The 26,090-nt window shown below is 45.6% G+C and overlaps 1 protein-coding gene across 3 annotated transcripts in view; it reads left to right on the top strand.

Annotated features, from left to right (window-relative positions):
- Positions 1–26,090, top strand: part of LOC122801567 (U2 snRNP associated SURP domain containing) — a 2,423,494-nt gene that overhangs the window by 104,671 nt on the left and 2,292,733 nt on the right. For all 3 annotated transcript variants that reach the window (XM_044071008.1, XM_044071006.1, XM_044071007.1), the window contains exon 2: positions 14,063–14,291. In XM_044071008.1, the coding sequence (XP_043926943.1) occupies positions 14,277–14,291 (15 nt within the window). In that variant the 5' untranslated portion in view covers positions 14,063–14,276. The remainder of the gene's footprint in view (positions 1–14,062; positions 14,292–26,090) is intronic.

Here is a 26,090-nt window from a genome sequence, read left to right as displayed (position 1 = left end):
TCTAAAAATGAGGGAGAAGAAACGCTCCATACTTCGGATGTTCACAGGCAACTCTGGTACAATCTTGACAACTATGTTTTTCAGATCTAGCTTTTTTTTTTTTTTTTTTTTTTTTTTTTTGCGAAGGTAAGACTGGACAACTTGTGTCAAAACAGACTATTTCCATATGATTGCCCAAGGGTATTACCTGTTGTTGTACTAGTCATAAATCTTTTCCAGGCAGGGTCAAGGTCCCTATACTACGGTTTTGGCTTCATCTATGGCTCTTTGGAAAGGGTTGGATTCTAGAAATATTCTAGAAGCTGTCATTTGGTCCTCTGCATATACTTTTACAAAGCACTACAAGCTTGACTCCTTTTGTAGGCTCAGATCAGGGTTTGCTGCCATTCTCCATGGGTTCATGGACTCTCTTCCTTCTACCTCCCAAATGTAGTTAGGTATGGTAATACCTCCCAAATGTAGTTAGGTATGGTAATCCACCCATCTAGCTAAGGCTATTGCAGCAGTGATCAAAATGATGAACATAGTTGTGCAAGCTGAACTTTCCATACCAATAGCCGTTTGAATGATCACTGCTGCAGTAGCTTCTCCCTTCCTCCACTCCCATATTTTTTGTGTGTGTGTGTGTGTGTGTGTGTGTGTGTGTGTGTGTGTGTGTGTGTGTGTGTGTGTGTGTGTGTGTGTGTGTGTTATGCCAGGTTATGGCTCTGCTTCTCTTTTTCTGCTGACAGGCAAACACTTAAGGACTTTGCACCCAAACTTGTCGTTTTAGTCAGCTCAGCTTGAGCTGCTTAACAGTTTGGGTGAGTGGAAGGTGCCCTGAAGCTTTGGAAACTGGCCATCCGTTGTATCCTTCATAGAATATAAACCATATAGCTAAGGCTATTGCAGCAGTGATCATTCAAACCTCTATTCTTATGGTAAATTAAACTTGCACAGCTGTACGTTCCTATCTGTACTCGGAAGCTGCACATGGATGCTTCTGATCAAGGTTTGGGAGCTTCCTCCAACAGCCTGAAGGTCTAGGATCTTCGTTCTCATTAACAGCTGTCAAACCATGTCAACATCAAAGAGATGAGGACCATAATCCCAGCTGTTCAGGCCTTTCACTCCCTTTGGTTTCCAGGTCCGGTAAGAGTTTTTAAAGAAAGTAATACAATCATGTGGTACATCAGCAAGCAAGGGGGCACATAGTTTTATCTTCTTTGCAGGTGTTCTCTTTAGGCTTGGGATTTTGCAGTCCTCCAGCACTCTGTTCTTCAGGTGATTCACATCCCTTCAGAGCACAGTCTGATAGCAGACTTAGCAGGTCCCATCCTCACAAATGGATGCTTCAGAGGGAGGTGTTTCTGGACATTGTACATTGTTGTAGTATTCCTCAAGTTGATCTTTTTGCCTGCCCTCTGAATGGACAGCTTCCCCAGTTCTGCTCCAGCGTGCCAAGTCGTCTGGCTTGGAAAGTGGATGCTATATTTTTGCTTTGGAAGGAGATGTTTCTATATGCCTATCATCGTCATCATCCTCTACTTCCCAGTGTTTTACACAAGATCATGTGTTGCATACCAGAATCTTACTAGTGACTCATTTTTGGTCCAGACAGCAATGGTTCCCCATTCTTTCACCTGGCCATTGTCAGTCATTACGAATTGCATCATAGGATGAATCTTCTCGCATAATACAAGGGATCTCTCATTAACCCTCACTTGTCCATTCTTCAACTGACACTTTGGGTGATAGGGTCTTGATTCCCTTCAGGCACCAATTTTCTCACGGCATGCTTGGGTTTTGCAGGAGGCCAGAAAAACCATGACTAGAAAATCCTGTGTGACGAAATGGAAGAAATTTTCAATTTGGTGTCTCAAGCATGGCTTAAACCCTTTTCCTGTGGGGTCCCTACAGTCCTTTATATATTTGTGTGAGTTGCTCAGTGCTGGTTTGGCATATTCATGTTTAAAGTTCCTTTGTCAGCCATTTCTGTATATCTTCCAGACTGAGTTCACCTTTATCCTCCAGTTTTGAAGACAAAATTTCTAAAAGACTTCTTTCTTATCGAGCTTCCAAGAAAGCCTAGTCTGCCTTTTTGAGACCTTAATTTTCTTCTTGAAAAATTGACTCTTGTCCCCTTTAGAGCCTGCCTTTTCTTCTCTGTAGTATTGTACTTGGAAGACTGTATTATTGTTGCCTATTGCCTCTGCCAAGAATGTCACTGAACTTCAAGACCTCATGACAGTTTCAGTTTTTTTTGTTTTTTCATAATGACAAGGTGACTCTTCATACTAGTCCTCCTTTTATGTCCAAGGTTTTTAAAGATTTGTATTTGAGTCAGTCATTTCATCTTCCTCCTTTTTTCCTTCTTCTTAGACCTCTAGTGAGATGGTACTGCACACCTTGGATTTTCATAGACCACTCGGATACTATTTGGATAAGACAAAGCACATCAGAAAATCTGAGCAGCTTTTTGTTTTCTTTCATGGCAGGAAATTGGGTTTGGCAGTGTCTAAGCAAACCATCTCCTCCTGGTCTTGTAAGGGATTTGTTTGTTATTCTTTTCATGGCAAGTGACTCTCTACTTTACTTTAGAGCTCACTCCATTAGGGCTGTTGCCTTTTCTAGAGTGTTTGGACACCAGTTCCAACTTTGAAAGTGCTACTTTGGTCTTCAGTGCATAACTTTACCAGACATTATAAATTGGGTATGATTTCTAGGGCCAGAGCAGGTTTTGCTAGTGCCATTCTACATGGGTTTGTTAAGGGCTCTTCCAGCCTCCTACCTCTCAGTCCTCTTCTTGAGCTTTTGTACTCTACCTAAGGTGAAGAATACTGCAGCAGTGATACAGAAAGACATAGTTCATTTATGTATTATTTATGAAGAAAGGGGGCAAAAGAGAAAGCGAGAGCCTGAAGATGAAGGCGATGAAGATGACTAGTTTGCCTGTTTTACTGTTTTTACCCTTTATTTTTTTCCAGAATTATTTTGCCTGATTGCATTGTTGCTGTGGAAATGGTGTTTACTGGGTGGGGGAGGAAATAAAAAGGTCTGTATTAGTACCAACCGTGGTATTATTTTACTACAATTTTTGTAATCTCTTTAAATGTTTCCTAACATTACACAGTATTTGACTTTGTGGACCCAGTGAAAGATTTTTTGTGTACCCCAAGTTTATTTTTACGGTAAAGTTAAATTATTCAAAGTATGCATACAGTCGTCTTGGACATGACTATATTGGGCACAGATGAATTTATATCACTTTTCCACCTGTTCTGTCAGTTACAAGTTGTATGCGTATTTTGAGCAGAATAATGGGCGGCGCAGTGGTGCAGCGGTTAATGCTGTCACCTCACAGCAAGAGGTTCTCCGGTTCGATTCTCGGCTGGGGTGCCTTCTGTGTGGAGTTTACATGATGTTCATCGTGTTTCACTGTTGCAGTCATGACTGTAGGATTCTCCCCTGCCGGCAGGCAGTCCTCGATCGGCCAGAATCCCAAAGTCTGGGTCCGGCGTCGGCTGCTCAGCCATGCTCCCTGACGTCAGAGCGCCAGGAGTACAAAGCTGGCAACCGACGCCATGTTCTCCAGTCTTTCTTGCCATGCGGTGATAGCAGTTCGCATGTGCCGGTCGGCTGACTCCTGACAATTTTTTCTAAACGACTTCAGTCCGAAGACTTTCTTCTCCTACTTAAAGCTAAGTACCCCGTTGGGGAAACTTTTTTCTTGCTCCAGTCCGATGTCAGAAAAAGTTAATAATTATATTTCATGTGGGAAGCAAATACCTCATAAGGATTTTCATTCTTACTGTATTCCTTGCTTAGGCCCTGACCCTGACGTAGCTAGTTGTCAGTTTTGTGCTAGATTTAATCAACGTATGATTAAACGAAGGTATGATTTTGCATTTCATTACTTTGGTAGGTGTTTTAATTACAAAATGTCATCGAACACGCTTCCGGCTACCGGAGTTCACAAATGAAGCAAGGATAAAGACAGGCCTCCGAGGTCCAAATCAGACGATATTGTACAAGCAGAGCCAGCTTCAGGTTCGGCCGTCGTCAGTGAGGTGCTTTTGCAGCCCCTGTCGGTGATTTCGGAACAGATGGCCGAAACGGACTCCCACGAGGAGCCAACTAGGCCTTTGAATGTTTCAGTTGCAGGACCTTCGGACAATGCTCCTTCGGATGGGTCCGGAGCCGCTGTGCAGGTCCCGGCTTCCGAAGGGGTTTTCAGGCCTACTCAGCTTCTGATAAAGGCAAAGCCAAAGACAAAGGCGAAGACTCCTTCCAAATCGAAGACTACAGCCCAGGCCTCTTCTGATCCGGGACCCAAGTCTCAGAAGTAGTTACTTAAGATGGCGGAGGACTTACTTACTATGATTAGGGGTTCACATCCCCCTCCAGATAAAAGGCCAAGGCAGGAATTGTATTATGACTCCTCTGATCAGGCTTCTGTGTCTTCAGTTTTTTCTGACCAGGATTATTCTTTCCCCCCTTATGAGGATTCTGATGCTGAGGAATCCATTCCTTCAGCTTCTCCCCCTGAGGATTTTTCTTTTGGGGAAACTTTACATGAAATGAGGGAACATTTTCACTGGGAAGGACAGGAGTACTCGGAATCTAAGAAAAGACTTGGGATTTTCTTCTTCTTCCCCAGCATAGACCCTTGGCTATCCCTCCTATTTTGGATATTGTGGATGATGCTTTCTTGGAGGCTAACTTAACTCCTGACTCTCTTCCTCCAGCTCCTGTTAAGCCAGACAGATATTATAGGGTTCCTGATTCCCACCAGTTTTTATACAAGAATCCTACTGCTGATCCTGAAACCATTTTTCAGGGCCCTAAGGGGGTTAAGGCCGCTTCTGCTAAAAACCCCATTCCCACTGAGAAGGATTCCAGATCTTTAGAAAGATGGGGCAAAAAAGTGTACACTTCTGCAACTTTATCTGTTAGGGCTTTAAACTGTCAATTTCATATGCTGAAATACCAGCAATTTCTTCTGTCCATTTTGAAACAAAAGCTAACTTCCATTTCCGCTTGTGCAGATAAGGAATTACATGACTTAATGCATGCCACTGAACAAGTAGGGAAGCATGGTTTACACTGTGGTTTTGATGCCTTGGAGGCTTCTTGTAGGCCTTCTGCCTCTGGCACAGTCATTAGAAGGCATGCTTGGTTAAAGGAACAAAACTTGCCAGATCAAGTAAAAGCTAAGTTATTGGATGCTCCTGTTCAGCATATTGTTTTGTTTGGATCTAAGGCTGAAGAGGTGATAAAGAAGATGGAGGACAAGGCAAAATCCATGCAAACAGTTAAAGATTTCTTACAAGTACAGCCACCCAGATTTAGTAGGAATTGGCCAACTAAAAATTGGTCCTTTCCCAATTCAGACAGGCCTCAGAGGGGTAGATACAGACGCTCCCGAGGAAGGCCCCAAACGCAAGCCTCTTATAGACCAAGACAGTGGACTGCTTCCACCCCTAGGGGAGGAGAGGACAGGTCGCAAGCTCATAGAAAACAGGCTCAATGACTCCCTCTGTTGGGCTGCAGGAACTTCTTGCCTGGAAGCCCCTCTCGGAGGAAAACTTTCTCTCTTTCAAATGGGCTCCCCATGCATAATCTGAGGCGTCCGTGGTTAGTATCTGACTGGCTGGAGGCAGACTGAAGGCTTTCCCTTTGTTTCATGCCTAAGGTGGTTTCCAAAGTGGCTTTGAATCAAACTATTCACCTGCCAACTTTTTTCCCAGCCCTCAAAATAGGGGGGAAAGGATCTTGCATTCCTTGGATGTAAACAGACAACTACGTTTTTACCTGGACAGAACCAAGGACATCAGGAAATCAGAGCAATTGTTTTTCTTATGCTTCAAGTTCCCAAGGTAAAGCCATTTCAAAACCGACCATTTCTAAATGGATTGCTCATGGAATCAGATTTTGTTATTCACACCATGGAAAGCAAATCCCAGGGAGTATAAGGACTCACTCTACCAGAGCTGCTGCCACTTCAGCTGCCTTCCTCAGGGGAGTTCCTACCAAAGACATTTTGGAAGCTGTAACTTGGAGTTCAGTGCATACTTTTTCTAAGCACTACAATCTGCCTCTCTACTCTAAGTCCAGGGCAGGCTTTGCTTCTGCAATCTTGCAGGGCCTTTTAGCCACCCCCTCTACTTTTTGACCACCTCCCTTTTATTCTGCTTTGGGATTCAACCCTACAGTCATGACTGCAACAGTGAAACACGATGAACATAGTACAGTTGTGTACACTTACCATAAATGTAGATGTTAGAGTGTCTTCACTGTTGCAGTCTGGGTTACCCTCCCTCCTGTCCCCTCTTATTTTTTTCTTCTATGTGGTTCCCTTCTTCACCCTTCTGAGGTGTATTTGCAAAGGGTATGGGATTTTACTCATTTTGGAACACCTGACATCTGGGGCAAGAAAAACTGGAGAACATGGTGTCGGCTGTAAGCTTTGTACTCCTGGCGCTCTGATGTCAGGGAGCATGGCTGAGCAGCCAACGCCGGACCCAGACTTTGGGATTCTGGCTGACCGAGGACTGCCTGCCGGCAGGGGAGAACCCTACAGTCATGACTGCAACAGTGAAGACACTCCAACATCTATATTTATGGTAAGTGTACACAACTGTACTTTCTCCCTGCGTTCACGTGGGTTTCCTCCGGGTACTCCGGTTTCCTCCCACATTCTAAAGACATGCATCTGGAGCATTTCTCCCCGGGCCTACGCTGAAAACAGGATCTGTGGAACCTAGTCGGACTTTCCCGGTCAACAAATGTTAAATAAATAAAATAAATAAAAATGTAAAATCTTAGCATAACAGTAGATGTCCTTCTCTTCACTGTTGCAGTATTCACGGTCTCCCTCCTCCCCATTTTGTCTTTCGTTTGATTTTCCTCCTGGTTGAGGATCTACCCTTTCGACCCCTGTTTTCTTCTTCTGGATGTGCATAGCCTCCTTTGTCCTATGGAGACTGTGTTTGTTTTCTTCTGGGCCTATTCAGTTCTGGGTAGCTGCATTCGTACTTTACCTTTATGTCCAAAGAACGAATAACATACGTGTGACATATGGCACATGAAATATCTAAAGGCTCTGGTATACTTGCCTGAAGTTGGGCTGCCCTTGCAGTATTCACCTTGGGGATCTCTTGCCAACAGTGAAGAGAAGTTATTTTGCATTAAGAAGATTTATGGTCTACACTCTTGTGGGAGGAGAGGGTAGATTTTGCCATTCTAAGCTGGTTAAAGGCTTATTGTGCCTGCTTATTTGAGCTTTTTTATTTCTGAAATTGGTGCACTTGTTTGCTGTAGCATAGACTAAATTCAGACCTGCTGAATCTAGCACTGTTTGCATAACTTGAGCACTAATCCAGGCCTTTTTTTTTTTTTTTTTTTTGAGAGGGTTCCCCTGCCCCCTAGTGGTAGGAGTGTGCAGTTAGAACTCATCTGAAGGTTGCTGGAAAAGGGCTCAGTTTTGAGCTTTTTTATTGGTTAATTTGTTTAAATCAGTCCGCTCTTGTTTGCTACTGTTATGTTTAAGTGTGCATCTGTTCTCCTGTGTTAAATCGACCCAAACAGAGTGTAAATATGTTTAGTGTAGTTTGGTTACAGGTTTTGTTATGTCCAGATCTTTTTGTGTGATTCCTGTTTCCTGCTACACCATCTTGTGTTGGCCGGGGCCTGCCTGCACTTAGTGGGAGTAAGTGAACTGGTTGAAACTGGTTTGGCATAGGGTGTTGAGCTAAGAGCTCGGGAACAAGGGTTGATTGGTCAGTTCCAGTGTTTAGAACTTTAGCTTTTATGGTATTTAAACCCCACATTTGTGCAGGTTTGTGCTTGTTTGCTTGTCACGCACCACCGCTGAGCTGTTTTAACCCTTTGCTAAGTATCTCAGCTGCATTTGTTCCCTTACCGGCACTCCTGTGTAAGTGAGGCCCTCACTTGCAACTACTGTATTATTAATTTTTATCCAGCCCTACTCGTGCGTATAGGTACACTCCTCCGATAGCACCCACTCTACTATCCTTGATCTCTCTTCCACAGATTCTGACAACAATGGAAAGACAATTTCCTATGGTTTTGCCTGTTAGTCTGGTTGATGTGGGCATCCTGAGACAGTGTAGTAACTGCCTTATGTACACTGACAACTCTCTACTACTACCACCCAGGAACATGATATGCGAGAGATGCAGTTACATTAAGAACATAGAATCCTTGCTGTCTCAGTCACAAGCCAGTACTTATGGCACTAAGAAGGTTGTCTGTGCAAACACTATGAACACCACTCCTGTAACAACACCCACACCTGTACAGCACACTCCTACGTATGCGGGGGTTCTCAACAAAAACATACCTAAACAAAAACGACCTTCGAAGCAAAAACACACACGCACATCACAACCCATGGCACCAAGCATCACATGCAGTACACACACCTGTGTCTTAGAGCCTCTAAGGCCCAGCCACCGACCCAACATACTAGTCATAGGAGACTCTTGTAAGACACGCAGATGTGCCCCTCACCAGGCTAGACAACAAGGAGAGAAAGTCACAGTAAGTTGCTTGTCAGATGCTGGAATCCGCCGTATCACGCATGCACTCAAGTCTCTTAACAACAGGTATTGTTATGACTCTGTCATAGTTCATGTTTGTGTGAATGACACGAGATGTACCCCTCTGGACTGTATTGAGAGACATGATTAAGCTTGCTGAGTGCATGTCCCAGGCAGGTATTTCCCTAGCCTTAAGCAGCATCCTACCATTACCCAGAATGATGCCTCAATACAAACCGAAAATGATTGACTTTAACAACTGGCTTAGTTTCTGGTGTCATTCCAAGGGGGATCCGGTACCTGACAGGCTGTGAGAACATATTTGACAGACCACAATGCTTTGCCAGAGTTGGACTTCATCTGTCTTCCGTAGGCTTCAGACTTCTGGCAAAGGCTGTTGTCTCTACCATAGTGCATTTTTTAGACAAAGTCATGAGCACAAATTTGTTGTCCTAGCACCTGGAAGCTCCTGTGATCAGAGCAGTACCCCACGGCTCTCTTGTGTGTATCTTGTATCGATACCACCAAACCAATTTAGACATGTGTCCGAATAGCCTTAAGCTAATTGAACCAGCTGTTTGAGCTCCAAGCTTAACATAGATCTTAAGAGATTTTTATTTTTCAAAATGCTGCAAGGATTCTCCAGTACAATCATAAAAACGACACTGTGACACTTTTTTTCTTCAAATGAGATTCTCCTTTATTGTGTGATCCCAGAGATTCCTCAGCCTCGTCAGTGCCAATGCATTGGGTCAGCTGGTTGACACCTCTATGAGAGGTGAAAATATCCTGGAACTGGTCCTAACCAACATGAGTAGCCGGTTTAGCACCCTACAGTGTCATGCTCCTTAGTAAGATCCAACCATAAAGCGATCACTTTCAAAAGTCACCATCCCCCCCGCCCCCCCTTTGTTAGGGTCAAAAAAAAAAAAAAACTTTTCCAAAGCTGACTACAATCTTCTTAGAGCAGGTATAAGCCACTTCAGAGTAACTGTCCCTTCAGTTGGAACTAGCACTAATGTCCAAGTCCACACCAAAAAAACTATATGAGCAACTACATAGCTGTATGGAATCAGCAGTACCTGACAGGATCAAATCATCCTCCTCAAGGAAGGTAAACCTGTGTGGTGGATCGTAGCAGTAAACAAACTCTATAATAAAAGGAAAAAAATTGCTGTCCAGGCCCAAGGAGGAGAAGGTGCAAAGTTGGAAGCAATCTCTTTTTTGTCTGAACAGGCAAATAAGGTCACTGTTGAAATCCTCTAAGGCTAACTTCGAGTCCAAATTGGCCACATACACTAAGGACAATCACAAGGCCTTTTTCACATATGTCTGGAATCTCAAAGGTAAGACCCAGCTCTGCTCTGCACTGGTGGTCGGTAACACCACATACACAAACTCCATATATATAGCCAACCTACTGGCAGACAAGTTCATTGAAAACTTCACCCCCCTGTCCCCCTCCATTAGTAAACCAGAGCATCCTCAGCATCTTCCCCACTCCCCCTCATCTCATCACCACGAAGCGGGTCTTTAATGCCCTCTTAAAGGCAAAAAATACAGTCTCCATGGGACCCAACAACGTCCCTGGCTGTATCCTACATGAACTCTGGCATAAGCTCTCAGCTCTGTTAGGCACCCTATTCAACCAAAGCCTAAGCACTGGCTTTGTCCCAGCCGAATGGAGGACTGCTACTGTCATCCCTCTACACAAAGGTGGAGCGTCCACTGACACAGGCAATTATAGGCCCATCAGCCTATAACTAGCCTGATTTGCAAGGCCATGGAATGCATTATCATGGGCCTTTATAAACAAGGACATTGGCAACCTCCAAATGCTTGACCCCACACAGTTTGATTGTCAAAGGGAGATCATGCCTGTTAAACTTGGTCAACTTCGAAACGGTCACCAAAACCATGGAGGAGGGGAAGACAGTGCACACCGCCTACCTTTACCTAGCAAAAGCCTTCGACACTATTCCCCACTCGGGCATAATAGATCAACTCTCCCAGCTAGGCATGAACCCGTATGTTACCAGATGGGTAGCTAACTGGCTCACTGATGGAACCCACTCAGTCAAAATAGGGGAAGCCACCTCTAGTAGTAGACCTGTAATGAGCTGTGTACCCCAAAGATCGTTCTTGGGGCCTCTGCTGTTTGGGATATACTTTCTGAGGTGCAAGCCAAAACCAGTGGTCTGTGGCTTACCAAGTTTGCAGATGAATACAGGCTGGGTGCTGTCTGTTTCCCCTAGTAATGTAAACATTCTTTAAGAGGGCCTTACCCAGATTAATGACTGATGCCAGAAGCATGGCCTCAAACTGAATGCCAAGAAATGCATCATTATCCCTTTTGGGGAAAATGGCATCCCCACTAATTATCACATTAATAACATACTAAGCACACATTTAGTTGTGAGGAACTTGGACGCCAATGTTGGTAACCAGATTTTGACCACCACGTTGCCTCCGTTGTAGGCCCACCTCATAAGTAAGGGTATTTCATCCAAGAACAAGGAGATCATAACTTCCCTGTACTCCTCCCTTATCAGACTCATCAAGTACAATGCCCCTTCGGCATGTACCTTGCCAAGCACATGCAGCAGCTGGAGAGACCACAGAGGTTCCTGACAGGAAACTCCAGGGTCTCAAACACCTGTCTTATACAGATAGGCTAAAAGCCCTGTCTCTCTTCAGTCTCATACAGACTGCTCAGAGGTGACCTGTATCTGGCATACAGTGCCCTCTCAGACCCAACCTTGCTGCATTTCCATAAGTCAAACTCCACTTGCACAGTCCACAGACGAGACCTCAACCTGGTCTGTGACATTAATAGAACTTGTTGTTGGGATAGATTTGTGTCCCAAAGACTCCCCAATCTGTGGAATAGACTCCCTCTCCATGTCAAGCAGAGTACCTCTCTAGCTCTCTCTAAGAGGAACCTGGACGACTGGATGGGAAACAGAAAATACACCCCTGCATTCCCACCTGTGTCCCTGCTGGTCAGGAGAAATGTGTTGACTTTGTGGGAACATGGGCAGAATTCTTGGCTAGGCTTGAAAGGGCCTCTGGGTTAATAGCCTAGTATCATCCTATGAACCTATAAGGGCATCTCCTGTTATGGTAAGATTTTACATAACTGCACTTTTTCACAGCCATTCTCTTGCTTTACACAAGGTTCTGCAAGGTCTTTTTGGAAGGAACTGTCCTTCCCAATTCACCAGTAAAATATTCTGTCACATCCCTGGAAACTCAGTTTTGCACTGGAAATGCTAACTAAAACCTTCATTACGTCATTCTCATCTGCAGACCTAAAATGTCTATTATGGAAAACCTTGTTTTTTTAATTGCCTTTGTCATCCAGGAGGATTTCAAAATTGCACATTATATTTTCATCTTCTCCATACTTGGCCTTTTATAGGGACATGGTCTTCTGAGAACCACCCTATCCTTAGTTCTAAAAATGGGATCAAAGAGTAAACTAAATCAGATGGTCATCTTCCCTGATCAGTCTAATAAGGGGCATATATTTGTATACACTCTGAGAACCAGAACAGACAAGGAGGATGCTCTGTTTATTATATCCTTTTGCCAAAGAATGTGGGCAGAAACTTTTCCAAAATAATGCTATCTAGATGACTTTCAGACTTTATTCCCTTTATTTACACTTAAGAAATAATTCCTTTTCATCTAAATCAAGAGCTCACTCCACAATATCCATCTCTCATTTCCACTGCCTTTTAAAAAAATTGCTGTGAATGATATTTGTGCTGCAGCAAAATGGACTGTTTTAGATCTTTGCCAAACCTTATAAGCTGGGTGTAATATCTAGGTTTAGAGCTTCTATTTGAGTAATGGTTCTGAAAGATATTCTGTCACAACATCTGAGAAGTCTAGTAGCTTGAGATTCTATTCCAACTTTTGGATTGGACAGACGTATGAAACTGGATGTGGAAGTTTTACTTACCATAGCACTGGATCCTTTTCATCTTAGTCCATCTAGTATAACACCCCCCCCCCCCCTTTCAAATTCTTGCCTCATTCATGAGGACTTGGCAACATAACCTGAAGCTCTTCCACATTTACAAGGTATTAATTTGACATCCTATCATTTGATTTTGATGGCTAGAAAGGGCACAGGGAAACTGGACATGCTGGAGGGATAGATTCCTGTCCCGGAGACTTCCCATACTCTGGAACAGGCTACTCATCTATGTCAAGCAAAGTTCTTCATTAACACTCTTCAAGGAAAGGTCTTGATGAGTGGATGGGAAATAGAAAATACACCCCGGGGATCACTTCTGTGTCTCTGCTCGACAGTGGCACAGGAAAATAACTTTATTGGGTAGTGTAAGCCAGGGAACCTTGTTGGCTAGGCTTACGTAGGCCCTTGGGCCAATAGCCTAGTACCTACCTATAACAGGAAAGTTTTGAAGGAGCTTGAGGCTAGGAGCACTGTCAGAAAGCTAGATTGGATTATACTGATGGCTCAGTTATCCAATACTCATATTGGACAGACTAGGATGAAAGGGATCCAGTGTTATGGTAAACATATAACTTCTTCCTCTTCCTCCTCTTCTTCCCGGTTAAGGGTCGCCACAGCGGATCACCTGTCCGCTCATGATTGACAGTGGAGTTTTACAGTGTTGAGTTGCCATGATCTGTCATTACTTGCAACCTCATCCCTCCCTCTCATCTTTCTCTGTTGCATCAGGGAGGATATCTTGGGGAGAAGTCCTCATCTAACCTTATGCAGTTGAGAATAACATTTCTTTAAGCTCGGAAAAAAAGACTGCTTTTCCTGCTCAGGGCATATCCACCATCGTATCTTCAGTAACACAGAAGGACAAAAAAAGGCCCATAGGCTAATGTCCATTTTAAACTGGGGTTTTAGACATACATCCATGTGCAGGAATAAGTCCACTGTTGCTAAGACATTCATGGAGCCTGACTGGCTAGGTGGATGTCCACCTATAGCTGATTACCATATATAGTAAATATCACTGTAGCAGTGATTCTTGTTGAATGTGCACTGTTACACTGTGTGCACTGGCACAGTTGTGCTTTCTAATTGGTGGTAGACACGATAGCAAACATGCTCAGTTTGGAACCGTAATCATGAGTATTTTTGAGGCTTGCTAAGAAGATGTGATTACCAACATGTTTTGGTATTGTTTTCTAGAGCTTTGAACAGGTAGGGTGACTGGTTACCATAAATCAGGATGTGGGTAAAGACTGTAACAGGAAGATTAGGTGCAAGTACGTGTCATTTTTGGTACCCTAACCTTCTGACAAAATCCACCTTTGTGTGTTTACTAATAATTTTGCAGGAAAAAAGAGTTGGCTGTGATGAGTATTGCATGATGAAGGAAGGGAGGTGCAGGCAAGTGCCTCTTTATGTAACATTTGTATGTTAAACTTGTGCAGAGATATACCAGGTGTTAATTATAACATTGTCACAATTTCATAAAAAACGAATTCTGTTTTTGAAAAAAAATCTCCTTTTATTCTTGTTTCAGGACAGAAACAAATTGCCTCAGTAGTCTTGGAGAGTAGAGTAATTTTGGAAAGTGAATGAACTATGGTACAGACGAAGCGCAATACTTAGCAGCACAAAATTCTGAGGAACTCTGCAGCAGCTGATGCTTTTACATACAACAGTCAGCACCTGTCCTGTCGAAGAAAGAGCAAGTCTGTCTGTCTGGTGAAACTGGCATTCCTGTTCTGGCAGCCATGTGGGACACAGAGGTAAGCACATGGTTGGAGAAAGGTGTTTTTTTTTTTTAACTAAGCAACAAATCAATGAACTAGATTCTTTTTCAAGAATGAAGATCCTTTGTCAAATGGTATAAATGTAGTACATTTTCCTTACCAGATGGGAAAGACTGCATATATCCACACATACATTGTTATATTTGTTGAGTCTTAATTTTCATAGGTTCGTAGTTGTTACTAGGCTAACGACCACCAGTGCCTTTATTAGCCTAACCATGCAATCCGACCCAGTTGTATCATGGACATTTATTAGGATGGGGGTATGTTAGGAAGTTTGTAGGGGTTCAGTGGGGGGGGGGGGTATGTTAATTTGGGCATTACTTTCTGCCTGTATCAGAGACACTGGGGCCAGACCCAGGGTGAATTTCCAATTTCCCATCCACTAGGTCAAGGTTATGTTTAAATAAGGTTAGTGATGGACTTTGCTTCACATGTATGGGGAGCCTGTTCCGGAGCATTGGGATCCTTTGAGACGCATGTCTGTCTCGCCAGTATGTGTTATTTATGTTTGGAGGTTTGCTTGACTGCATTCTCGGAACCTTCAGGTGATTACGTTGAGATTTTGAATTCTCCCTTGGATACAGATTTAGTGTCTGGACCCTCTGCTGCAGAGGTGATCAAAAAGTGTAATGAAAGGGGCAAGCTGATCCAGGGAATCTCTGATATTTCAGCCCTTCTTTTCTATATTGCCCAAGGGATTTTCTTTTTCCTCATCCAGTTTCAGTAAAAAACAGAATAAACAGTGTCAACAAAATTCAGGTAACCAGACGTGTAAGAAGCAATGGCAAGGAGGTTCCAAAAAGAAGTCTCAAACCTTCCAAAACCAAGGACAGTCCAAGAAGTTATGACACCCTCCCACCCTGGCCCTTCTTTTCTTCCAGAAAGTCCGACTCTCAGTTTTTCTTTTTGGCAATAGATTGTTTCAGACAAATTTAGTTCTGAAATCATTCATTAAGGTTACATATGGCAGTGGGAAGAAATTCCTCCTTTCTGGGGGGGGCATGCCTTAACCTGCAGATCAGACTGTTTTGTTTCCACCTGTTCTTCATCACATGCTGTCCCATTGAGTGATGGAACCAGTTCCTCCTTCCCAGGTGTGGAAGGGGTTGTACTAAAGGATGTTCCTAGTCCTAAATAAAGAAAAAACATGGGAGACCAGTTCTGGATCTTTCTTCCCTAAACCTGTTTGTGATAGTGCTCAAAATCAAAATTGTCAGTTCACGACCTGTTGCTCTTTTTTTTCCTCTTTCAGGATACTGGGTAACATGACTTAAAAGATGCTTATCACATTATTATTTGTCCAAACTTCAGGCGTTTCTTAAGGTTTTGTTTTTCTGGATCACATGATCAGTTCTCAGCTTTTCCCTTTAATCCACTGGACCAAGAGTGTTCACAAAGTGTCTTAACTCCAGATCTGAAGTAGGATATTCATTTGTCTGCAACCTGTGGGTTATGGATCCGATATCGGATCCGAACCGGCATGGTTTTCCAGCTATGGATCCAAGCTCTCAGCTCCTCCCCTCACCCATAATGCCCTGCTCTACCCTCATGACCTCAGATCTCGTTTGCCGCGCTGGTGACTGGATTTGCATTCATAGCTCTCAGCTAAGTGGTGATTTATTACCTGTTAAAACAGAAATTTTAAGTTAATTTGTGTATTTCTGTGTGAAAGTTTAGGTTTCCCTCTTTGATAGTTTTATTTTGAGTTAAATTAAGTAATTTTTTTCCCTCCCCTCGCTGTTGCGTAGAGTGTGTGTGTTGGGCCTGTGTGTCTTTTTGTTTAAGTTACTTTTAGTAGCTTTTTAGATTATGGCTGATCAGCCTAAATCTATTTTCTCCAAATGCTCCGAGTGTGGCCATAAGCTCTCACCGGCTGATGGCCACACTCGGTGTGTTAAGTGTCTCGGGGTTGAACACCTCACATCTGGTTGTTCCATTTGTGCAGGGTTCAACCCCAGGGCACTGAGGGAGCGGAGGTCCAAGCTTGTCTTGGCGGGTCTTTTACCGCCAGACTCTGCTCCGGCCTCCGCTCCTTCGGGAACAACTGTGGCTACGGTTGTTCCCCTGTGGCACCCCTCCTGCTCCTGGGACTCAACCTCCCGCTTCTGGAGAGGAGAGGGATGTGAGAAAAGGACCGGAGGGAGAAGCACCTAGCGGCGGGCCGAGACCTCTGTTTCGCCCCGCCAGCCAAGCGGGCTTCTCCCCGGCTCCGTCGGCTCGGTCTCCTCCTTCTCGGCTCCGGTCCCCTGTGTGCTTTTCACCGGGTCCTGAGGAGGAGGAGACCCGATCTCCGCCGAGGCTATCGAGGAGGCACTCCAGGCCTACCTCGGTAGCCTCGCCGAGATCTACACATAGCCTTTCTGATGCTGATCTGGACCGGATGATGAGAAGGTTCATCCAGGCCCAGATGCAGATGGGAGTGCTCTTGCCTCCCGTCCGGGGAGCTCAACACCCTTTTAAGCCTATTGCTCCTTCTCCGACCCGCTATCCGGGTTCGGAGCAGCTGGAGCCGAGCAGCGGAGCCGGGGGTGGGTTGGCGCCGATAGTACTTGGTACTTCGGATCCGACCCTGCCCTCGAGTGCCTCGGATCCGACCTCTCGGAGCCTGGATCCGAGCCTCGGATCCGGGGATCAGTGCTCCTTCGGCGCCGTCTGTGTCGGAGCGTACTGTCCTTCGGATCCGGCGCCGCGCCGGCTCCGTCCACTCTTCGGATCAGAGGGGGAGTCGATTGACGGAAGCATTGGTCGAGGTCGGCGGCCCTTGGGCTTTTGATGTAGTGGAGAGGGCTCTGTTGAGGGTCTCCGGACCCCGGCACTTGTTCCGGCCCGTCCCGCTCCCTCTGCACTGGGCCAGGCTTCCACCATCCGGCCCCTGGGACAGCCCGCTTGTGCCCCAAGTTGCTCCTATGGAGCAAATTGCTGCTTGCGAGGACTCCTCTGACAGCCCCCAGAGGAGGTCCTCGCAAGCATACGTGCAAAAGGAGGCACATTGACTCCCGAGTCTCTCAGAAGACACGGACTTGGAGGAAGGGAAGGCTCCCCACGGTCACCTCTCGAGGATGTCTCCTTTGGAGACATCATGGAAATGCTCCGTATAAGGGGGTGGTCTGCCCCAAGTCTTCCTCGGACGAGTCCGTGTTCTTGGAGGCATTTGAAACGGGCCCGTCTACCTCTTGGGTGTCCCCTGCCGACCCCCTGGTGGACCTTATTACCACCAGGGCGTGGAAGGAACCGGACACCGTGGAGCCAATTCCCAAAAGACCGGATAGGATCCTTAGTCCGCCATCCGACCGGGCCCATTGGAGTAAGGGGCCTCCGGTAGATGCCATGTTGACGGCGGCCACAAAGAGGGAACTGGCTCAGGAGAGTCCCTCAGTCCACCCACCGAGCAAGGAGTCTCGGATGATGGACTGCTTGGGGAAGCGGATGTTCAGTTCGGCGACCTTCTCGGTAAGGGCACTGAACTATTTGGCACATGTCATTAGGATGCAGCGAGATCTTATTAAGGAATACGCTGCATCCCCCCCCGAGTCCATTTCGGAGGAGGACAGAGTTCTGCACTCCACCCGTATGGCCACTCTTAGGTCAGTTACAAATACTTCTATGCGGCTACTCTCCCATGCAACGGAAGGCGCCGCTAGAGCTGCGGGGACAGGACTGGTCACTAGACGTCAGGCCTGGCTCCGTCACTGCGATTTTTCTGAGCCCTTCAAAGCGCCGCTTAACGCCCCTTTGATGGTTCTGCTCTGTTTGGCAAGACCGTTGAGACGCTGACCCAGAGCGAAAAGGACGGGAAGACGCTGTCTGCCGTCGAATCCGCTTCTCTGCACCCCAGAGGCCCTACTCTAGGAACCAAAAGGGTCAGAAGAAGATGTGGTTCCGAAGTCGCAGCAGTCCCAGCCTGCTCCGGACAACCAGTCCTTCCGTGGCAGAGGAGGACAGGGAGGACGCCGCCCTAGAGGCAGAGGGGCTCCCAGAAACTTCGGGTCCAGGGAACCTTTCTCTGAACGGCCCGCGCAGCAACCCTGAGGGTTGCCCGACTGCTCTACTCTGGAGGCAGTCGGGGACGTTCGGGGCACCTAGCGGCATGGGAGTCCATAACATCGGACCGCTGGGTTCTCCAAATCATATCCAGGGATATCGCATTCCTTTCCTTCACCTTCCAAAGTTGAAGTCCTCCCAGACGCCCCACCCGGTCAACGGGAGGCCGCTTTGGCAGAAATTGGCCATCTGCTAAAGAAAAGAGCCATCCAGCCCGCTCCCCAGACCAGATCGGATCAGGGTTCTACTCCAGATTCTTTTTAGTGCCAAAAAGACGGGGAACTAAGACCAATCCTAGACCTCTCTCTCTTGAATCTGGCAGTCCCCAAAGAAAAATTCGAATGGTCACTCTGCAATCTATTCTCCCCTTCTGGGAGAAAATCACTGGATGTGCTCGATAGACCTCAAGGACGCGACTACCACATCCTGATGGACAGGCGCTCCAGGAGGTTTCTCCGCTTCCGGCTGGGAGCCAGTCACTACCAGTTCCGGGTCCTTCCCTTTGGTCTCACCACAGCCCCCAGGGTGTTCACCAAAGTATTAGCAGTGGTAGCGGCCCACCTGAGGCTTCAGGGGGTGCAGGTCTTTCCCTACCTGGACGACTGGCTTCTTACCGCCCCAACAAGGCATCTACTTCTATTGGCACGAGACTCCTTTCTCCATCTTGCTCCCTTTCTGGGCATCACAATAAATACAAAGAAATCCAACCTGGCCCCCACACAGCTCTTAGATTTTATAGGGGCCAGGCTAGACACAAGGAGTTTACGAGCCTTCCTCACTGCGGACAGAGTTCTAAATCTGCAGCTCCAGGTGCGGGCCATTCTCCATTCAAGTTCTGTTGCAGCGGAGTTGGTCCTGAGGGCTCTAGGGTCCATGGCATCGGCTATAGCACTTCTTCCTCTTGCCAGGCTCAATATGCGCATTCTACAGTGGACGCTCTTAGTACAGTGGTCATACCTTGCTCTCCCCATGCATCATCCCATAGCGATCAGCAAGGCTTGCAAGCGGTCCCTCTTGTGGTGGCTCCACTCCCGGATCTCCACAAAGGCCGCCCATTTTGTGCTTCTCCCCTCTCGCCACGGTGACCACGGACGCCTCCGCCTCGGGTGGGGGCACTTTATGGGCCGGACCGTCCAAGGCACGTGGAACGATTCAGAGACCTTACTGCATATCAATGTTCTAGAGATGAGAGCAGTGCTCTTAGCGTTGCTAGCACTTCAGGACTTTCTTCCCTTGGGAACAATTGCGATTCAATCGGACAACATGTCTGTTGTCTGGTACATCAACAAGCAAGGGGGAACAAGGTCTTACCCTCTTTGTCGAGAGGCCATGAGAGTTTGGGAATGGGCAATCTCCACCAATCGCTTTCTAATAGCAACGCACATTCCGGGTCGGTCCAACATCCTAGCGGACAAGCTCAGTCGCATCATTCTGACCCCTTACGAGTGGTCTCTCAATTGTCAAGTGGCGGAACGCATATTCGCACGGTGGGGAACCCCTTCATGCGATCTTTTTGCTTCTCCCTCAAACACCAAGTGCGACAGTTTTTTCGCTCTAATACCTCCTCCCGGAGGTACCCCAAGAGACGCTCTGGTGCATGCTTGGCCACCCGGTCTTCTGTATGCCTATCCACCCTTGCCTCTGATGCTCCAAGTTCTTCAGAAAGCCTCTCGGGTGGGTTGCAGAATGATTCTCATTGCTCCATTCTGGCCTCGACAGATCTGGTTCCCCTTCCTAAGGTCTCACTCGGTGAATCCTCCTTGGATTCTAGATCCCATCCCGGATCTGATATCCCATCCATCCTGCATTCCTCCTCCGAATCTGGACAATCTGAAGCTGACCGCTTGGCTGCTCCAGTTCCACTCTTGATAAGGACTCGGTATTTCATCACCGGTTAAGGCAATTTTGGTGGCGGCTCATAAACCATCCACTAGAAAGGTTTACGAAGCAAGTGGAAACGTTTCTCTTTGTGGGCGGAGCGGCAAGGCCTGAATCCCTTCACGGTTCCTCTCCCTTTAGTGCTTGACTTTCTAACCACTCTCTTTAACGATGGTGCCAGCAGTTCCACAGTCAAAGTACAACTGGCGGCAATTTCTCACTATCACATTGGCCATGACTCTAATCCTCTTATGTCAGCCAAATTGTGTAAAATTTTTCTTAAAGGTACTTTTCTTCTCAGGCCCCTATAAAACAAGCAGTTCCTCCTTGGGACCTTTCTCTGGTCCTACAGGCCTTGACCGCCTCCTTTCGAGCCAGCGGCTACGGTGGATCTCAAATTCTTGTCCTACAAGACAGCCTTTTGGTAGCCATTACGTCAGCCAAGAGAGTTTCTGAACTTCAAGCATTATCAGCTAAACCTCCTTACTTGGTATTTCATCCGGACCGTGTCTCCCTCAGGACCAACCCGTCCTTTCTTCCTAAAATCGCTTCTGAAGCAAACATCAATCAATCCATTAACCTCCCTGTTTTCTTCCTAAATATGAAAACAAAGGTGAATATAAGCTACATTCACTAGATGTTCACAGGCAACTTAGATTTTATCTGAACAGGACAGCTGGTCATAGGCAATCCGACCAGCTGTTTATTTCCTTTGCAAAATTCAATTTGGGCAAGCCAATCTCTAAAGTTTCTCTGTCCCGCTGGATTTCACAGTGCATTTTATTGGCTTATCAAGCTTCAGGAAGGCCCGCACCGGAGGGTGTTCATGCCCATTCAACCCGGTCAGTATCTACCTCGGCAGCCTTCAAGGCTAGGATTCCTCTAGATGATATTTGTGCAGCAGCCACATGGGCTTCATCTCATACGTTTATTTCCCACTATAAGTTGGATCTTGCATCTAGGGGTAGAGCATCCTTTGGCTCCGCGGTGCTCCGGAATATCCTTCCATGATGGCCGCCCAAGATTCAGGTAGCTGGGGACTCTGTCCCACAGGTTGCAGACAAATGAATATCCTACTTCAGATTTAGAAGTTATGTACTCACCATAACGTTCCATCTGAGTAGGTGTATTCATTTGTCTGCAACCATCCCGCCCTCCTATCCCCCTGGCCTTTCAGTTTCCTGCATATTCTATGTTACCCTTTTTAGGGTGTTGTTGCTTTGGCAAACTCGATCTGAGGTCATGAGGGTAGAGCAGGGCATTATGGGTGAGGGGAGGAGCTGAGAGCTTGGATCCATAGCTGGAAAACCATGCCGGTTCGGATCCGATATCGGATCCATAACCCACAGGTTGCAGACAAATGAATACACCTACTCAGATGGAACGTTATGGTGAGTACATAACTTCTAATTATAGCTCATTGCAGATTACAGGGTACCTTGTATTCAGAGGACTTGCTTATATTTGCAGAAACTTTTTCAGAATGTCAGGAATCTCTCTTGGGTGAGAGCTCTCTTGCACAAGCTGGGATTCAAAGAAAACATTCAAAGGTCTTTTTTTTACTCCTTCACACAAGATTGTGTTCTTGGGAAGTCAACTAGACACCTCAGTTTGTAGAGCTTTCCTTCCACAGGAGAAGGTAGATCTTATTTAGATTCATTTCTAATCTTTTCCTCTCAGACTTCAGTAGCTGCAAGAGAATACGTCCAGATTTTGTGTCTTATAGCATCTATGATTCTCTTGATACCCCTGGAAAGACTCCATATGAAAGATACACTGGTATCTGAAATCTTTGTTCCCAGCCTCAACACCCTTTATCTTCTCAGATCCCAGTGTTAGGGTTTGTCAGCAGAGAAATCACTTGGTATAGACAACAGATCTCCTTAAATCCAGGTCTCCCCTTCTCCATCCCTACTCCAAAGCAGTCAGTCACCATATATGTTTCAGACTTTGCTTGGGAAGTAGTTTCTGGAGAGTTAAAAGTGCAGGGGATGTGGGACACCAAGGACAGATGCAGGCACATAAATATCAAGAAAATGCTTGTACTGATCAAGTCATGCAATTCTCTGAACCATCTTTGTCCCCAAGGCCTCTTCAAGTGGTTACAGACAAATGCCAGAGTGATGTGGTACATCAACAAGCAAGGGAGAACCAGCTCATACCCCCTTTGCAGACTAGCTATGTTAGCCTGGGATGTAGCTTCACAGCACAGTCTTACTCGACAGGCATCCTACATTCCATTAGAGCAAAATCCTGTGGCAGAAAAGTTGAGCAGGACCAGGGCAGACCCTCACAAATGGGGACCTGATTAAGGGGTTTTCCAAGATTTGATTTATCTGTGGGGAGTTCAAGTAGACCTGTTTGCCCCCTGTCTAAATAATCAACTGGTAAAATTCTGTTCTAGGACTCCATACAAGGAGGCCTGGAAGACAGATGCATTTCTTTTCTTTGGATAGGAGTGTTCTTATATGCCTTTCCACCAATATCCAGGGTACTTCTAAAAGATTCCGAAGAAACCCCCCAAATCATTGTGGTGACTCCCTTCTGAACTAGGCAGTTGTGGTTCTCTCTTCTTTGGAAATGGCTAGGGGCAGTTGTCACAAGCTTCCTCACAGAATGGACCTACTCCTGTAACAACAGGGGTATTTGATACACCCCAACATTAGTCATATACAGTTTCCTCCCTGGATGTTAAGGTTTTAATTCCATTTAGGCACCTGTTTTCTGAGGACACTCATCAGGTACTAATGGAGGCAAAAAAAGACTGCTACTTGAAAATTGTATATCAGCAAATGGAAAAGGTTTTCTGGTTGGTGCCAACAAAATAACCAGCACCCATTCAGAGCTAGTTGTTCTCTAGTTTTAGAATATGTGTGAGTTGCTATCCTATGGCCTTTCTTATTCCTCTAGCAAGGTTCATTTATCGGCCATTTCAGCATGTCTGCCCAAGGATCTTCCTCTTTCAAGGCAGTCACATGTCAAAGTGTTCTTCAGAGGGGTTTTGCATAATCGGTCTCCAAGTAAACGAGTGGCCCCTCCTTGGAATATTAATATGGTGTTAGAGAAACTAGTACCTGCTCCATTTGAACCAGCTAATTTGGCTGACCTGAAGCTTTTAGCATGTAAACAGTTTTATTGATTGCTCTGACCTCTGCAAGAAAAGCCACCTGAGTTGCAAGCTCTTATGGTGAGTCAACCCTACCTCATTTTCCTCAAGGACAGGGTTTCTTTGAGAACTAATCCCTCTTTTTGCCTAAAGTGGTATCCGAATTTACTTCAAGTCAGACTATCCATCTCCCCATTTTCTTTCCTGAAACCAAATATGATAGGGAGAGGATATTTCATAACTTGGGTGTCCACAGAAACTCTGGTATTGTCTTGACAGAACTAAATCTTTCAGATCAATTGTTCGTGGGACAACCAGTGTCAAAACAGACTGTTCCCAAATAGCTCTCTAAGGCTATTATCTTTTGTTATACTGACCGTGACACATCTATTCCCGCCAGGGTCAAAGCCCACTCTACAAGGAACTTGGCTTCTTCTGTGGCCTTTTTGGAAAGGCTTGTGGTTTCTAGAAGTATTCTAGAAGCTGCTACTTGTTCCCCTCTGCATACTTTTACAAAGTATTATAAGCTGGATTTCTTCTCTACGTCTAGATCATGCTTTGCTAGGACCATTCTCCAGAGGTACTTAGACCTTTCTCTTTCCACCTCCTAAGTACAGTTAGCTATGGTGATCTACCCATGTAGCTAAAGCTACTGCAGCAATGTTCATTCCAACATCTACTGTTATGGTAAGTTCAGCATGGACAACTGTACTTTCTGTTTGTAGCCAACAATCCTGCTTTCCAAAAGATGTTTGTGAACAGCCTCATGGCCTCTCATTAGAAGATATCACCCAGAAAAACTTAGAGATGTTTGAGGTCACCAGCTGGGATGAATTCAAAGGTGTTTATTGTGTACTGCTCCAGTTCATATGGCATTACTTAGGTGTTAGAATTTTTTGTTTCCCTTTGAGGTTCACTGGGCATAATTTTCATATTTTCACTCAGGATTCCACTTGTCTTGTCTGGCTTCCGTTAAAGTCTGTTAAGTCATCCTGAAGGAAATTGTTCATTTCAGGCACCCAGTGGAACCTGTACTGAATAAAACAGCACTGCTACCCTTTGAACAGCCTGCATTAGTGAACAATACTATACCTGTCTTGGAAAGTCCTCTTCCCGGAGCAAGACCCCCACCCCCTCAGTGCGCCTTATCTTCTATAAAGAGGGAAGTGGTACCCTCGGGGGGGCAAAAAATCTACATTATGCCCAAAGCATCAGCAGAAATTTAAACTTAAAATGTCACCTCTCCGATTTCTTTCTTGACTATTCCAAGTTGGGTGAGTACCTGCTATAGTTTCTGGATGATCTTAGGTAGTTTAGATTTTAAATTCAAATTCCAGATTTAAATTTGAGTGCCTCTCAGCTAAACACTGCTTTCATAAGGTAAAACAGATAAAACAACAATGTTTAAATGTAAAAATATAATGAGCAGTCATTGGTTAAACAGTAAACAAACACTGTAAAGTCTAAAACATGAAGTAACTGAGTCTACTTGAAAAGCAGAATCTGTCTGCAAACACTACTTATTGTACCCTTCTCTGCCCAGGGACTATAAATAGAAGTGTCCAATGTTACTATTTCAAAAATGATTAGCTAGATTGAGTTATTCTGTACCAACAGAAAATCCCTTCCTTAAGGCTTGTTCTTTGTGGGCCGTGGCCATGTTGACAGCTTTTCTGCACAATGTGTCATGCAACAGTATTTGTTTAGCGGCTATGTGGTCATTTTCAAATATTTTCAGTAGGCACAGTACTCATTATGTCTGCACCATGATATGCCTCCAAGACTGCACATGTCTGGGGTATGTTCACGTGATGGTGACCACTCAGCAGGGTTAGCTAGAGATCCTATTTTTGCTGGTTGCTGTTGATAGGCAGTCTGTTATGGGGTGAAAAAGTTGATGTCCTCCTGTTCTCATGTTGCAGTATTCTCACATGTGGGATCCTCCACCTCAGGAGACCCAAATGTCCGGCTCATATACAAAAGCTTAGCCTGGCTGCGGTAAGGTGAGTGGGACGTCACACGCTGGGACCATAAACTGTGGGCCATAAATGTGACGTTCGCATGCACAGACCTCAGAACTTACCTGCTGCAGCCAGAACGTCAGCTTACTCATTCAGCTCCATGCTAGTGACTCCAATAAAGATAAGTACCCCACTGGAGAATCTTTTCTTAATTATTTGCTAAGCTTAGGTTGCTGTTCACTCTTATTTAGCTGCTTCTGTCTATGTCATCTAGGAAGGGAAAATGTAATAGCAGTCAGCAAATCCTGCGCAAAGATGGCCACAACTTTTACTTGTTTTGCTTAGGGCCATCCCACGACTATGCAGCATGTTCAGTCTGCCAGTCGTTTGTTCCCAAAACACTTTGCAGCCATCTCGCAGCCCTTATGCTCTTTGTAGAAAACCAATGTCTGAAACGCCTAGTCCTCGGTATGGAACCAGAACCGGCCATCGCGGCAGAGCCGCCTAAAAAGAAGGCCAAGGTATCTAGGCTTGACACTGTGCCTCCGAGTATGGACATCCCGCCAGCGTCCAGTGTAGGGGCTGTGGAATATCCAGTAGGACTGGGAACTTCGGTGGGTACCATTTTGGAAGCTGCCCTTGTTTCTCCAGCCTGCATGTCTGCGGAGGTATCTGTGATGTCGGTCTCTAATGTTGGGGGGGGGGCAGGCTTGACCGAATGGTTGCTGTTACCATCCGTCTCAGAGGAAGGCACTCCTTCTCCTGGCCTGACGTCGGATTCCAGGC

Source organism: Protopterus annectens, chromosome 5.part0 (genome assembly GCF_019279795.1).
Source record: "Protopterus annectens isolate FY-2018-M chromosome 5.part0, PAN1.0, whole genome shotgun sequence".
Classification (NCBI taxonomy): Eukaryota; Metazoa; Chordata; order Ceratodontiformes; family Protopteridae; genus Protopterus; species Protopterus annectens.
This window is presented reverse-complemented; position numbering and strand designations above follow the sequence as displayed.